Genomic DNA, 16015 nt, shown 5'->3' with positions numbered 1-16015 from the left:
AGGTGTTTGAAGTCTAGCTGGAATTTGGATGGGCAATGACCAGGGGCTGTGTCAATAAAATATAGACAATAAAAAGGAAACAAAATAAAGACTTGTGTTTCTATACTTTCATGGCTTCAGGATGTCCCAAAGACAATGAAGTAACACCTGAAGTGTTGCCAGCTCCCACAAACAGCAATGACTATGTAATCTGTTTTAGTAACATTGGTTGAGGGACAAATATCAGTCTGGACATTGGGGAGAACTCTATGCTCTTTTATCTTCGCCTGAGAGGGCAGGCAGGGTCTCAGTTTAATATCTCATCCCAAAGATGGCACCTCCGACAGTGCGGCACTCCCTCAGCACTGCATTGTTGCTAACATAGATTCTATGCTCAAATCTCTGCAGTGGAATATAACTGCTGGCTCAGGGTAGAGAGTTCTATCCACTGAACCATGACTGACACCAAATTGATGTTGTGATGAGGAACGGATTCAAAGAGCTATTCAAGTTTTGGTATTTACAGAGGAGAAATTGTAAGTGGAACAATGGAGGGGCTTGAAAGGCACTTAATACTGATAGGCCTTCCTGCAGGAGACAACACAGGTTTCTCGCCAGTTCTCCAGCCAGTTGGCGAGAACCCCGATGCCTCCGAAAAATCTCCCCAATCTTTGTCTCTTCACCGATAAAGACTGACCTGCTAACCTACATCTAGCAGCTTCTGTTTTTTTATTTAAGCAAACATTAGACCAGGTGACAAAAAGATTGCTTGAAAAGTTACCGGTAGATTTTAAGGAGTGTCCTAAAGAAATTTCGAGAGGTTTAGGGAGAGTTAGTGACTAAGGCAGCTGAAATTACAGCCACAAATGATGGAGACGAGGAGAACCATGATATGCAAGAAGGCAGAATTGGCAGATACAAAACCACAGAGTCAAACACGCACATATTTGGCAGCGACCCTGGAGGATCCAATGACATTTCCATCCACGTCCAACACAGAAATCCCTTCCTCCAGCTCGCTGTGCCTCATCAGCACCACATTGCAGACATTTGCAGTTGCTGCAGGAAAACAAAATACACATAGCAGTCAGCAATATTCTGGGAAAGTCAGGCATTTTAAAGATACCTCACCCTGGAAAACTAGTCATACGATAATGGAATCCTACATCGTAGAAGGAGGCCATTTCACCCATAATGCGTGCGCCAGTGGTAGCCAATTCTCTACAGTATTTGCAGGGTCTCTTATTACATATAGGGGTTTTAATTCTCTAGAATACATACAGGGTTTGCTTTTCACCTAAATGTATATGTGAGGTCTCCAATGCCCCTATAATATACACAGGGGCTGCTATTCCCTATAATACAAACAGGGACTGCTGTTCAGTGTAATATTCATGGGGCCTGCTATCCTATAATATACAGAGGGCAGAGAGAGAAAGAGAGAGAGAGAGCAATGTGTTTAAGAGCAAGCGGAAAAAAGAGAGAAAACACACAAGCTATATCAATTACACACCTGTTGTAATTTTAGCTGTTTATAGATAATCTGTAAATAAGGAAAGACATATTACACTGAGATTTGCCTCACCTGGCCTCTGTTAGAACCATAGAACACTACAGCACAGAAAAACAGGCCATTCGGCCCTTCTAGTCTGTGCCGAACTATTATTCCACTAGTTCCATTGACCTGCACCCAGTCCATAACCCTCCAGACCTCTCCCATCCATGTATCTATCCAATTTATTCTTAAAACGTAAGAGTGAGCCCGCATTTACCACGTCAGATGGTAGCTCGTTCCACACTCCCACCACTCTCTGAGTGAAGAAGTTCCCCCTAAACCTTTCCCCTTTCACCCTAAAGCCATGTCCTCTCGTGTTTATCTCTCCTAATCTAAGTGGAAAGAGCCTACTCGTATTTACTCTGTTTATACCCCTCATAATTTTGTAAACTTCTATCAAATCTCCCCTCATTCTTCTACGCTCCAAGGAATAAAGTCCTAACCTGTTTAATCTTTCCCTGTAACTCAACTCCTGAAGACCCGGCAACATCCTAGTAAATCTCCTCTGCACTCTCTCAATCTTACTGATATCCTTCCTGTAGTTAGGTGACCAGAACTGCACACAATACTCCAAAGTTGGCCTCACCAATGTCTTATACAACCTCACCATAACATCCCAACTCCTATACTCAATACTTTGATTTATGAAGGCCAGTATGCCAAAAGCTTTCTTTACAACCCTGTCTACCTGTGACGCCACTTTCAGGGAATTACGTATCTGAACTCCCAGATCCCTTTGTTCCTCCGCACTCCTCAGTGCCCTACCATTTACTGTGTATGTCCTACCTTGGTTTGTCCTTCCAAAATGCAACACCTCACACTTTTCTGCATTAAATTCCATCTGCCATTTTCTGGCCCATTTTTCCAGTTGGTCCAGATCCCTCTGCAAGCTTTGAAAGCCTTCCTCACTGTCCACAACGCCTCCAATCTTAGTGTCATCAGCAAACTTGCTGATCCAATTTACCACATTATCATCCAGATCATTGATATAGACAACAAACAACAATGGTCCCAGCACAGATCCCTGAGGCACACCACTAGTCACAGGCCTCCAGTCTGAGAAACAATCATCCACTATCACTCTCTGTCTTCTCCCACACAGCCAATTTCGAATCCAGTTTACAACCTCTCCATGGATACCAAGTGTCTGAACCTTCTGAACTAACCTCCCATGTGGGACCTTGTCAAAGGCCTTACTAAAGTCCATGTAGACAACATCCACAGCCTTTCCTTCATCTACTTTCTTGGTAACCTCCTCGAAAAACTCTACAAGGTTCGTTAAACACGACCTACCACGCACAAAGCCATGCTGACTATCCTTTTTCAGCCCTTGGCTGTCCAAATAATTGTATATCCGATCTCTCAGAACACCTTCCAATAATTTACCTACTACTGACGTCAGGCTCACTGGCCTGTAATTACCTGGTTTACTTTTGGAGCCTTGGAGCCTTTTTTAAACAACGGAACAACATGAGCTACCCTCCAATCCTCCAGCACCTCACCCATGGCTAAAGGACATTTTAAATATTTCTGCCAGGGCCCCTGCAATTTCTACACTAGTCTCCCTCAAAGTCCAAGGGAATATCATGTCAGGCCCGGGGATTTATCTACCTTTATTCGCTGTAAGGCAGCAAGCACCTCCTCCTCTTTAATCTCTATATGTTCCATGACACTACTGCTTGTTTCCCTTCCTTCCTTATACACTATGCCAGTTTCCTGAGTAAATACTGATGCAAAAAAACTGTTTAAGATCTCCCCCATCTCGTGAGGCTCCACACATAGACGACCACTCTGATCTTCAAGGGGACCAATTGTGTCCCTTACTATCCTTTTACTCTTAATATACTTGTAGAAACCCTTCGGGTTTACCTTCACATTATCTTCCAAAGCAACCTCATGTCTTCTTTTTGCCTTCCTGATTTCCTTCTTTAGTATTTTCTTACATTTTCTATACTCTACAAGTACCTCATTTGCTCCTTGTTGCCTATACCTGCTATACACCTCTCTCTTCTTCTTAACCAGGTCGCCAATATCCCTTGAAAACCAAGGTTCCCTATGCCTGTTAACTTTGCCTTTAATCCTGACAGGAACATGCAAACTCTGCACTCTCAAAATTTCGCCTTTGAATGCCTTCCACTTACTGAACACATCCTTGCCAGAAAACAACTTATCCCAATCCACTCTTCCTAGATCCTTTCTCATTTCCACAAAATGGTCACACCTTTCCTGTTCCTCAGCTCCACCCATATGGCCTCTGTAGTCGAGCTCTCCAGGCTGTCTTGTCTACGCACAGCTGTGATATTTTCCCTGACTAGTAATGCCACTCCTCCCCCTTTCATCCCTCCCCCTCTATCACGTCTGAAACAACGGAACCCCGGAACATTGAGCTGCCAGTCCTGCCCCTCCTGCAACCAAGTCTCACTAATAGCAATAATGTCGTAATCCCACCTGCCAATCCACGCCCTAAACTCATCTGTCTTTCCGACAATACTCCTTGCATTGAAATAGATGCACCTGAGAACATTTCTATCACGTACAAACCTTTGATTTCTGTCTATACATGCATTCCTCGCTTGACCTTTATCCTCCTCCACCTCACTATCTGCTCTAACACTCTGGTTCCCCTCCCCTTGCAAATCTAGTTTAATATGTTATTAACCTTGTCAAAATTTGTCAGATTGGGGAAGATCCTGATGGTGGCTAAAGTTGCATCAATGTCCAAGTGTGGCTCCCTGCCACACAAAAAGACTGGAAAATCCTTTAAGAAATCCCAAGCTGGTGTTAGCCAGGCCCTCTCTACAAAACGCAAGATTTAGATGCTCCCACGGATAAAGTAACTTAATTTTCTTTAATCTGTAGGTGCCTGAGCCACAGTTCTGGCCTAGAACTTCAGCTGGGTCCAATATCGACAGTGTGCCTGCTCTCTTGCAGACTCTCTAAGTATGGAGCATGGGACCTCCAATGCTCCGGCTCTCTGCCCTAACACATCCTCCTAAGGACAGGGGCCTAGTAAGGGGCAGGCTTCTCTGGTGAAGGCTTCTCAGCAAATTGTCCATCCAGGAAACTATGGTGCAAACCGAGGACCCAACTTAACCAAGTTTTAGCTGAGTTTCTGACAGATTCCTACGGAAGTTTTGATGTGAATCTATCATATCCCCATAGGCTCTTTGTCCAAAGCATCTTTCCTCAATCTAATTGGAGCTCTTTCCAAGGAAAATAACAATGTAATTTTCAAAGCAAACGGAAACGCTCTATTAATTACTTGATCAGCAAGAAATATTCTGTTGATAGTTAGAAAATATCAACATTTTAACCTGTGAGAATGTGAGAACCTGGACAAAGAGACCATAGGACAAGAGAGACAGTTGGAAGAAGAAATACACATAGATACACCAGAGATTTTTGCCCATCCTATTTAAACCTTTTAAACTAAATATGTTAAATTTTACGTCCAATTATCACCTGTGTTCTATTGTTGGTTGGAAAATGTAAACCTTCTAAATACTGACAATTGGAGGCTACAGGAACAGAGGGCAAAATTTTATGGTCCCCTGACCGCCAGTTAGAAGCTAGGATCGGGGGGGGGGGAGAGGTTCGTAAAATGCAGCACATTGCCTGCACGCCGCTTACTCGCCCCATCCTGTCTCCCGTTTTATGGGAGGAGCTGGAGGCCCACCTTTGGGCCAATTGAGGCCCTTAAATGGCCAATTAGTGGTCACTTCAGTGCCTCATCCTGCTCCGCCATCATGTTAACTGCAGTAGGGGTAGGCCTATGCCAAGTCAGTAGCCTGGCAGCTTTTACTACACATACTTGCGCCAGGCAAGGGGTGGGGTGGGGACCTCCTGTGAAGGTTTCCCTGTGCCCATCGGAGGCATTCCCCGACAAGGTCATATCCCCACTTTAACCCACCACCCCCCTGGCCTCTCAAAGCTGGCTCCCCCCCACCTCAGTCGCTGAGGCCTGCCAGCCAGACTGTGCTTATTTTAAGTCTGGCACAGCTCAAACCTGGGACTACAGAACTGCCAGCTGCTAAGTTGGGACTTCTTCCCCAGATGGGTGCAGGAGTATCGACCTTAAGCAATTCACCATCTCCAGGGAACTTTTCTGGGAACTGAATCATCTGCCTGCTCCAAGGAAGCTGGCAGCCAATTAGACCAATTCTGGCCCCACCCTGGGAGCTATTTTGAGCCAGCCTCGGTATTTCTCAGAGCCTCAGTGTGTTGAGGCTGCCAACTCCATTGAGGCAGTCTTCCAGTGGCAGACCAGGGGGTTCATCAGATCCAGATGCTCCATGCCCCAATGACAGGGCTGTGTGAATAGGCCTGTAGATGTGTTTCCCTTCATCCTGATGTGGTCCCTGACCTGCCTCAGCAGTACGACCTCTCCAAGTGGGGCTCCCGAGTTGCAGCCCCTCTGATTGAGCTTTCAGCATTGAGAACCTGCCTACTGTCCTTGATAGGATGGGGAAATGTGGAGGTGGCCAATTAGGGGTTGTTAGTTACCCATTTTCACACCTTTTTTTCCCCAGCCCACCTCTAATATTTTTAAAGCTATGAAATGAAAGTATTCAAAGAAAATGAAGAAGAAAATACAAATTTTCCACTCTTGCCAGTGGCAGCGATCGTGGTGGGTGGGGGTACAAAATTTGGCTTGATGGAAAAAGGTCAGTTTCCTGTTCGTGGGAAATTAATTTGGAATTTTGTTCTCCCGACTTTGACGGCGGGTCAAGTTTCTCGCTGATCTTTGTCGGGAACCACATTTGCATCTCATGAAACAGAGGGACCTCATTAAGTGTCCCGCCTGCAGATAATTAGAACGATCCTGGTGAGCTTCACTTTATGAGCGACATCGAGCTTGAGACAGTTTCTGTCTGTCTGTCTGAGATACCTTCGCTGTCTCAGATGTACCCTTGACAGCCTCTGACAACTCTGCTTAATGTTCTCCTGCCTATCTCTGCATCTCGAACATTACTCTCAGAACCGACTGCAGAGACTCATCATTGGACTCTGCAGGGGCCTGAACTCCAGCAGTCCTCCGAATGTCAGAGACCTCGGCTGTCACTGCCTCCACCTGCTGTGGACACCCTGCCTATGAGGTGATTACCAGGTTGTGAGCCTGAGCCTACTGTAGAACTAGGACCCACCAAGATGCGTGTATCTGCGCTGGTGGAGGGTGCAGGTGAACGCAGTGATGATGGTTCCTCAGCATCCTCCTCGGAGGTGCTCTGGGGACTGGGGCTGAGGTGCCTGCTGGAACTCTTCCTCTGCCTTTTCTTGCTGGTGGGCTGGACAGATAAGAGAAATACTTAGTGTTTGACTAGATACTATTGGTCGCTCACAGTCATTGTCCACAGGATTGTCAGGGAGACCAATTTTGCCTTCTGTGGAGGAGCGATCGCTATCCTCTCCAGCGAGCTCTGCAGCCCGCACCTCATGGGAAGATAGTATCCTCATCTCCAGGGTCTCCACCCACCCCCCACCCCAGTCTTCGGTCTCTCCTGTCGATTATGGGCAGGTTGTCCTGGATAAAGATAGATGGATAGATAGATCTGTAGTGAGCTTAACAGATGAAACAGCAGCTCAGAAGCATGCATGCCTGCCGTGTGTGCTGAGCCCTCTCCTGTAACTGATGAAGATGCATTTGTGCAAGATCCTACATGACTCAGACACCTTAAAGTGGTTGGCAGACAATCAGTACTGATGTCCCAATTGCTGCTAGTGTGTGATATTCCTGTGGACTCTAACCCTTAGACTGACTGAACACTTATGAGAGTGAGTTTGGAGTGAGGAGAAGGTTCACTTATCCTGGCGGAGCGGATCAGATCATTCATCCTTTTCTTGCACTGCAAGGTGGTCCCCTTTTGTTTTCCACAAGCGCTGACCTCCCTGGTGACCTCCTGCCAGGCCGGTGTGGAGAGGTGGGTGGACTTCCTGCTCCTATCCTGGCGGCATGGAGAATATCCAGGGAGGCCCTCGCTGAACCGTGAAGCGGAGGGGTTTGGTTAGCTTCGGGGCCATTGTTTTCCTTTTCATTACAACATCTGGCCTGCAGTGAATGAATGAGTATGCAGGTGTTGTTTAAATATGGTGCCAGGACCTCAGACCCCGTGAGGTAACAGCGGGGAGGGCGAATCACTGCCCGCCCTGCAACAAGATTCAATGAGCTCCTCGCTGGTGCATAATTAATGAGCTGAAAAGTGGAACATCTGGCGTGAAAATCTGCCTCACCGCCAGCAGAAATCACGCCTACTGTGCTGCCTGCCTCCGGACTTAGTCTCCAGAATGGAAAATTCCGCCCACAATCTTTTTAAAGCCCTTGATGTCAATCACAGCAGTGTTTTGTATGTTAATCTTCATTTCCTGGATACTCCAGGACAATCCTGGAGAGCTGACAACCCTATTCTAAGGACTGTCTGATGTGATTCTTGGGCGTAAGTGAACGTTCAGCACTCTGACCTGAAACAAGCTGTGGGCTATTTGCCTTTGTAAATGAAGATCCTACGCTGGTTGTAGGGCCCTGAACTGTAATTTGTGTCACTGGGTAGGATTTTTCTGATGAATTGACGGGGAATGCGTCCCCGCAGATCCCGGCTGCCCCGCAGTCATTTAAATGTGTCGGAAAGACGTACTGGCGCAGCTCCTCCCTATTTACCCGGCCCACTTACTCCAACCCGTCTCAATGGGGCTGAGAAATTCCAGATTTATGAGGCTGTTCCCTTTGCAATTGGCTCTGGGAAGGCACTGCGCCTGGAAGATGGACCAATGGTGGGAGAGTGGGATGGGGCAGTTTGAGATGAAGCTGCCAGAAACTTTGTTTTCACCTGTGAGGTAGAGACAGAGAACGAGAAAAAGACATGCCAATCGGAGGAGAGAAAAACAGGCAGTGTGTGAAGGAGAAACAGTGATACTCTCTGAGAAATAATCACAAATACAAATATACTGTTCCTAGAGGAGCTACAAACATTACAAACCCATTCTGATATTACTGGTTGCTCCTGCACTGTCAGGTTCATGCTCCCCTCTCGATGCTAACAGCCGTTAGCAAGCTACCAGTGAGTTAAATCCCATGTGACACCTCCTTGTGTACAGCTTGAGACAGTTTCTGTCTGTCTGAGATACCTTCGCTGTCTCAGATGTACCCTTGGCATCTCTTGGCAGGACAAAGTCACCAGCTCAGAGATCCTGGAGTGTGTTAATTCCATCAGCTGACACTCACTGCTAAGCCAATGATGCCTGCACTGGCTCGACCACATTCATTGGGTGAATAACGTCCGTACATCCAAAGACATTCTGTACACTGAACTGGCCACTAGGTCACAACCTCCTGGGCGTCCATACCTCCACTCCCAGGACACCTGTGAGTGAGATATGAAGATGGTGGACATTGATACTGTCAACTGGGAGACAGTCGCTGACAGCCGGGACCTCTGGAGGCTGACCGTTTTGAAGGGCATTGGAAGAGGCGAGCAGAAAGAGAAAGCTCAGCTGGCCGAGAAGCAGGCCCAGAGAAAACAGAGGCCAGTGAATCGTGTACCTTCCCAGCCCGCTGTCTCCCTCTGCAGCAAATGTGGCAGAGACTGTCAGGACAGAGCGAGGCCCCTGAGTCACACCAGGCGATGTTTAACACAGAGCCGACCATCACTACACAAACCATTGTCCTACTAGTCAAAAGGTTGCCACTGTACAGCTTGAAAAGTTTACTTTAGCACATATATGTGGACATAGAAAATTATAATGGAAATGTTGTCTGGAAGTATCACAGGTTTTTTATTAAATGTTGAAATATAGCTGGTAAAGCAACAGAAATAAACTCAAGACCAGATTGGAATGGTTTTAAAGGGTAATAGGTGAAGATATGGAATTCAGTCCAAAGTATCAGGAAAAATCCCAGAAAATTATTTTTATGGAATTCAACTTATTCAAACAGTAAATCAGAAGCCTTGACCTTATCCCTCTGCCTGTGATAGTCACTGTTGCTTTTTAAAACAATGTATACCTTTATACACAATCAACAATGCCATGTAGATACACGTGGCAGACACTGTTTTACAATAACTGTGGTGCCGTTAGTATGCAGGGTGATATTTTATGTTTATGTACATACATACAGAGAGAGAGCGAGAGAATCAGAGATGCACACTTGCAAGTATTTGAGAAAGTGTGTGTATGCTGAAGTGTATGTATGTGTGTATGTGTGTGTGTATGTGCATGTATGTCTATGTATATGTGTGTGTGTGTGTGTGTGTGTGTGTGTGTGTCTGCACGTGTGCACATGCAGCCTATGGATTAAATTACTGCATTGACCTCCCAATCTATTAAAAAAAACCTGAATCATCAGACAGAAGAGGGTTAATCATCACATAGGCAAACAAATTAATTAGCGCATGAGCTCACAATCAGGCCTCCCCAAGGCTTTCACAACACAGGACGCCTCTGAGAGTTCTGACAACAGCTGCTGGTACATGTCTGTGAATGGAAGCCAGGCCAGCTCTCTTCCATGCCTGCAATGACAAAATGTTCTGGAACTCGCACAGTTTTCAAATCAGTAGGCTGTGTGCAGCTCTGAGGAGTTATCGGCTGACAGAGATAAATATTAACGAAGGCCGGGATATCGCCTGCGGAGGAAAACCAACACCAAGTGAAGCTCCAAGGGACAGCAGCTTGAGCTCCTGGTATTTACCAGAGCACAGGAAGAACACACAGAGTGGTGAGAATGTGGAACTTGCGACCACATGGAGTGGTTGAGGCAAAAAGCATAGCAGCATTTCAGGGGAAGCTAGATATGTACATGAGGGAAAGAGGTATAGAACAATACGTTGATAGGGTGAGATGAAGTCGAGCAGGAGGAGGCTCTTCTGCAGCATAAACTCCGGCACAGACCTGTTGACCTTAATGGCTTCTTTCTGCGCTGTAAATTCAATGCACTATATCAAAATCAAAATGGTCTTAATTATCTTGAAGAAAGATTTTTTTCTCATCTTCTGAGACACCATGACGAATTTACAACTTTGGAAAATTAGAGTGCAAGAGGAAAGGAAAGATTTGATGTTGATTATTGCTTCTTACTGTGACTTTTGACAGGAGTAGACTGAATACGCAACAATCTCAGGTTTCTGTCCATTGATTCCGCACTCTGCAATAAATTTACACTTTCACCTTCTTACTGACTTGGGCGTAAATAATGTGATACTGCCTTGCACATCACAACAATGATTCTGATTAAAATGCACCTAAATTGACTGAGCTTAGATTAGTTACATTTGGCCCCAAATAGAGAGATTGCCTATTTAGTCATGAAAACTTTTAAACAGAGATAGCAGTCCATATGTCTTAGATAAACCAAATTAACTCGAATCCAGCTTGTAGTTCACTCTGAGAAATCTACAAGTAATGTGTACTATTTCTTACTACTTCTGTGCTTGGGAGAGGTGAGAGTAGCTGGCATCGAGGCAACATTTGACCAAACATAGCAACTCATGAAAAAAATCCTTGCTAGTGGCTGGAGTCACACCCAGCTAATGGGAAGATAATAGCGGTGATTGTAGGCCACTAAATGTATCTCCAGGGATCACCCATTTCACATTTCATTCTGTATTTAAACCAGATGGATTTTGATAAATGTGTCCACACAGCAGCATTCTGTGCAATGCTCAACCATCTTCAGCTGCTTCATCAATGACTGTCTTGCATCTAAAGATGACGAGTGGGGTTGCTCAAAAGAGCACAAGAGAGAGGAGCAGGTGTAGATTATATGATCCATGAAGCCTGCTCACCATTCAATACGATCATAGCTGATCTGAGGCTTCAACTCCACTTTCCTGCCCACTCCCCACATTCACCTGATTCCCTGAGAAATCAAAAATCTATCTCAGCCTTCCAAACTTGACCTCTACCACCTAGCAGGACAAGGGCAGCAGGTGCATGGGGACACCACCACCTGCAAGTTCCTCTCCAAGCCACACACCATCCTGACTTGGAACTATATTGCCGTTCCTTTACTGTCGTTGGGTCAAATCCTGGAACTCCCCCACTAACAGCACTGTGGGTGTACCTACACCACATGGACTGCAGCGGTTCATGAAGGCAGCTCACCACCACCTTCTCAAGGGCAATTAAGAATGGACAATTAGGGAAGTCCCACTTTGCCCCTGTTTAGCCTCTGCCTGCAGTGCTTTATTTGGAATATTGTGTGCAATTTTGTTCTCCATATTCAAGGAAGGACATAACTTGCATTGGAGACAGTACAGCGAAGACATTGGTCCCTGGGATGAGAGGGTTGTCCTATGATGGGAGTAATTTGGAAGTTTCTCTGGAGTTTAGAAGAACGAGAGGCGATCTCATTGAAACATACAAGATTCTGAAGGGGCTTGACAGGGCTGATATTTGCACAGTGTTATAGAATAACAGCAGACAAAGCCCTTTCAGCCCATCATGCCTGTGCCGACTCTGGGATAACTAATTAGTTCCACTGCCTGCTCTTTCGCCATAGCCTTGCAAATATTTCCTTTTTAGGTGCATATCAAATTCCCTTTTGAAAATTACTATTCAATCTGTTTCAACCTCACTTTCAGGCAATGCGTTTCATATGTAATAACACGCCACAAAAAAATTCCCCTCGTCTCCTCTGCTCCTTACGTCAACTATTTTAAATCCATGTCCTCTGGTTACAGACCTTTCTGCCAGTGGACATAGTTTCACCTATGTGCTCTATTAAAACCCCTCATAGATTTTAAAAGCTGCATTCAAATTCCTCTTCATCTCTGTTCTACTCGGAACTCCTTTGATAATGAACAAGCGCAGGCTAGCTGTCAAAACATTTGTACCCCATATAAGTGTCAGGCACAAACAAGAAAAAAAAGCAAACTCCCCATTCTGAGAGTTTCTAGTAGTTTCTATTTTGGTTTACTATGTTCTTATTGTTGGTTGCATGTAATCTGTTGAGAAATGGTGCATCAGCATAGCATTAAGTGCAACTTGGAAGTGACTTTTGACAGACGTGAGGCACACAGTACCAGCCAGAAGTTAACTGTTACCTTCTATCCTCTCTGCTTCTTCTTAGGCAGTCCCTCAGGATCGAGGATGACTTGTTTCCACTCCGGTTCAATAGGTTCTGAGATGGCTGATAAATCCAATTTTTGATCTTAAGACTCTGAAACATGCAGGACAGGTGGTCCTTAAAAAATCAGGTCGATGACTTGTTGGGAGGTTTGTGTGCTTTCTCCAACATCTCGATTTGCCTCTGTTCGTGACCAAGTCCCTTGATGTGTTTGGTGCCTTCTTAAATAAACCTTCTCCATTTTGGTCAGTCATAAGCCAGGGACTCCCCTAAGTTGGCGGGGATGTTTGATCTCTTCAGGGCTTTGAGGAGAACCCAAAAGCGTTTCCACTGTCCTCCTGTGAGTCGCCTATGGCAACTGAGTTTGGAGTAGAGCAGTTGCTTTGTGGGTCTAGTGCCAGGCATACGAACATGTCCCAACCAACACAGCTGGTCCAGAGTGAATAGGGCCTTGATGCTGGACATGTTGGCTTGGAGAGGATGCTGCCGTCAGTACCCTGATTTGGAGATCTTGCGAAGGCACCACTGCTGTACTTCTCCAGTGCTTTTATCCTACATGTATAGGAGTTCACATTGAGTGATGCATAAGGCACTACCTACTACAAATGCGGCCAGTTTGTACTGAAAATGGAGTTGGTTTGAACTACAGACTTTATAAAAATGAACACTCTGAAAGGTGTTAATGAAGCCGTTAATAGGGACATTGCATATGTTTTTTAAGTGGCGCGATAACAGCTTGGTGTCTGAAGTGAGACCTACTTAAAAGTCAGGCAGTGTGTCAGTGCACATGAAAAAGTCAGAGGCCAAGAAACGAACATGTTGTAGACAGAGATGCGGGTGTTGCGAGAGGGCACTACCTTTAATTTATTTAAATTGAGGGAATATTTACTTTATAGCCTCAATTTTTTTTCTCCTCTCCTGTAGGCGCTGACTGTTGCTGAAGGATAAGTTCCTTCGCCGGTTTGCCTCCAGTATCTTGCTCAAACAGCCATCCTTCATGTGTAATCCCTGTGACTGTAAGCAAGTTATTTGATCATGGAGTTGAGCTTACTCCAGTCCTAGGTGTTCACAAGGGCTCTGCAGCAGGCATGTCAATTTTTAGACAGGAGACCCAGTGACACACGCCATCCTGACTTGGGACAATACCGCCATTCCTTCACTGTTGTCATGTCAAAATCCTGGAACTCCTTCCCCAGCAGCACTGTGGGTGTACCTACACCACATGGGCTGCAGTGGTTCAAATGAAATACTCTGAGTGCAGTCACAGTCGTAAAATAGGAGACATCGCAACTTATTTGTGCATAGCAAGCTCCCACAAACAGCACTGTGATAATAACGGCAAATATTACCCAGAATTCTGGGGAGAACTCCCCTGCTCTTCTTCGAATAGTGCCATGGGATATTTTACACCCGCCTGGGAGAGCAGACTAGGCATTGGTTTAATGCTTCACCTCTCACAGTGTAGCAGTCCCTCAGTACTACAGTGTCATCCTAGGTTTTTGTGCTTGAACTCATAATCTTCTGACTCAGAGATGAGCCACATTGACACTAAAAGCCTTTCCTGCCTGCTGTACTTGCCCTGTATAGGTAGCATCTGTAATTCCCAGCAACACTCATGGGAAATTGTTCATGAGCTGATTTGCAGAGATGTATTTGATGGGAGGTTAGATCTGTACATGAGGGAAATAGAAGGGCGTGCTGATAAGGTGGGGTGAGGCTCATGTGGAACATAAACTAGTTGGGCTGAATGGTCTGTTTCTATGGTGTAAATTCTTTAATAATCTTTTGCTTAGGGCACAGGCACTGAAGCAAATTATAGTGCATTTAAACATGGCTTTGGATTTCATCTCAGGACTGAAACCCCACAGTCCAAAAACACTTTGGTAATTTCAGGACATCTTAAGCAGATACTCCTTTAATCCCATCATCCAGAGTGTTCTAGATTTATTTGTCCTACCTTTCCCCTTCAAGGGAATATACCTTGACATTGCTTGCAATACTATCTCTTTGACGGTAGCCCATTGTTTAGTCACCGTCCTTTCCGCCAACATTTGATTCCAATTGACTCGACTCAGCTGCATCTCATCCCATCGAAGTTGGCTTTTCCCGCTCTGGATTGCTCCTTGTCCTTCTCCATGACCAACCTAAACTTTATGATACAATGGTCACTGTTCCCTAAACGCTCTCCCATTGATATTTGATCCACTTGGGCCAACACATTCCCCAGAACCAGGTCCAACAGTGCCTACCCTCTCGTTAGACCAGAAACATACTGCTGCAGAAAATTATCCTGAACATGCTCCAGGAACTCTCGCCCCTCTTGTCCCTTTGCACTATTCCTATCCCAGTCTATATTTGGACAATTGAAATCCCCCATTATAATTGTTCTATAATTCTTGCACCTCTCTGTAATTTCTTTGCAAATTTGTTTCTCTCCATCCCTTCCACTAGTTGGTGGTCTATGTACTACACCAATCAATGTTATTGCGCCTTTTTCATTCCTTACCTCTAGCCAGAGAGATTCTGTCCTTGACCCCTCTGGAACATCCTCCCTCTTCAGTACTGTAATACCATCTTTAAATAATATTGCCACTCCCTCTCTTGCCTTTCCTTCCTTTCCTGTCTCTCCTAAACACCTTGTACACAGGAATATTTAATGCCCAGTCCTGTCCTTCTTTGCGCCAGGTCTCTGTTATAACAATTATATCACAATTCCATCTGCCAACCTGTGCCTATAGTTCACCAATCTTATTAACCACACTTCTGTGCATTCACATACATACACATTAACCTTGATTTAGGATTAACTTTCCACCTTGCTCTGATCCCATCTAATGACTTACTATAGCCTATTCTAGTTCTATCAAGCTCTCCAAGTATTCTATTTACCTTGATACTACTCTCTGATAGATCTTCCTTAACAGTTAATACTTCTCTACTTCCCACTGTGAGTTTTTCTCCTCTCCTCTCCTCTCTGAATTTCCCTTCAGGTCCCCATCCCTCTTCCAATCTACTTTAAACCCTCTCCAACAGCATTAGCAAACCTTCCCTTGAGGGCATTAGTCCCAGTCCTGTTAAGGTGTAATTCATCCTTCTCGTACAGGTCGCACCTGCTCCAGAAACGGTCCCAATGCCGCAGAAATCTAAAGCCCTCCCTCTTAATCCATTTCTCCAGCCATGTATTGAACTGCTCAATCTTCCTATTCTTAGCACATGGCACTAGGAGTAATCCTTAGATTACTGCTCTTGAGGTCCTGCTTTTCAATTTCCTTCCTAACTCCCTAAAATCTGCTTTCAGGACCATGTCCCTTTTCCTGCCTAAGTCATTGGTCATAATGTGGACCACGACTTCTGGCTGCTTGCCCTCCCTCCCCCAAAAGAATGTCCTGCAGCTGCTCTGTGACATCTTTGACCCTGGCACCAGG

At 45.3% G+C, this 16015-nt stretch overlaps 1 protein-coding gene across 5 annotated transcripts in view; it reads right to left on the bottom strand.

The window, feature by feature from the left end:
* Window positions 1-16015, bottom strand: part of sfxn5b (sideroflexin 5b) — a 276386-nt gene that overhangs the window by 106051 nt on the left and 154320 nt on the right. For all 5 annotated transcript variants that reach the window (XR_013578416.1, XR_013578417.1, XM_078554987.1 and 2 more), the window contains one exon: window positions 923-1038. Coding sequence is in view for 3 of the 5 variants with exons in the window: in XM_078554987.1 (XP_078411113.1) it covers window positions 923-1038 (116 nt within the window). In the remaining 2 variants the exon portion in view is untranslated. The remainder of the gene's footprint in view (window positions 1-922; window positions 1039-16015) is intronic.

This window comes from Cetorhinus maximus, chromosome 1 (genome assembly GCF_964194155.1).
Source record: "Cetorhinus maximus chromosome 1, sCetMax3.hap1.1, whole genome shotgun sequence".
Taxonomy (NCBI): domain Eukaryota; kingdom Metazoa; phylum Chordata; class Chondrichthyes; order Lamniformes; family Cetorhinidae; genus Cetorhinus; species Cetorhinus maximus.
This window is presented reverse-complemented; position numbering and strand designations above follow the sequence as displayed.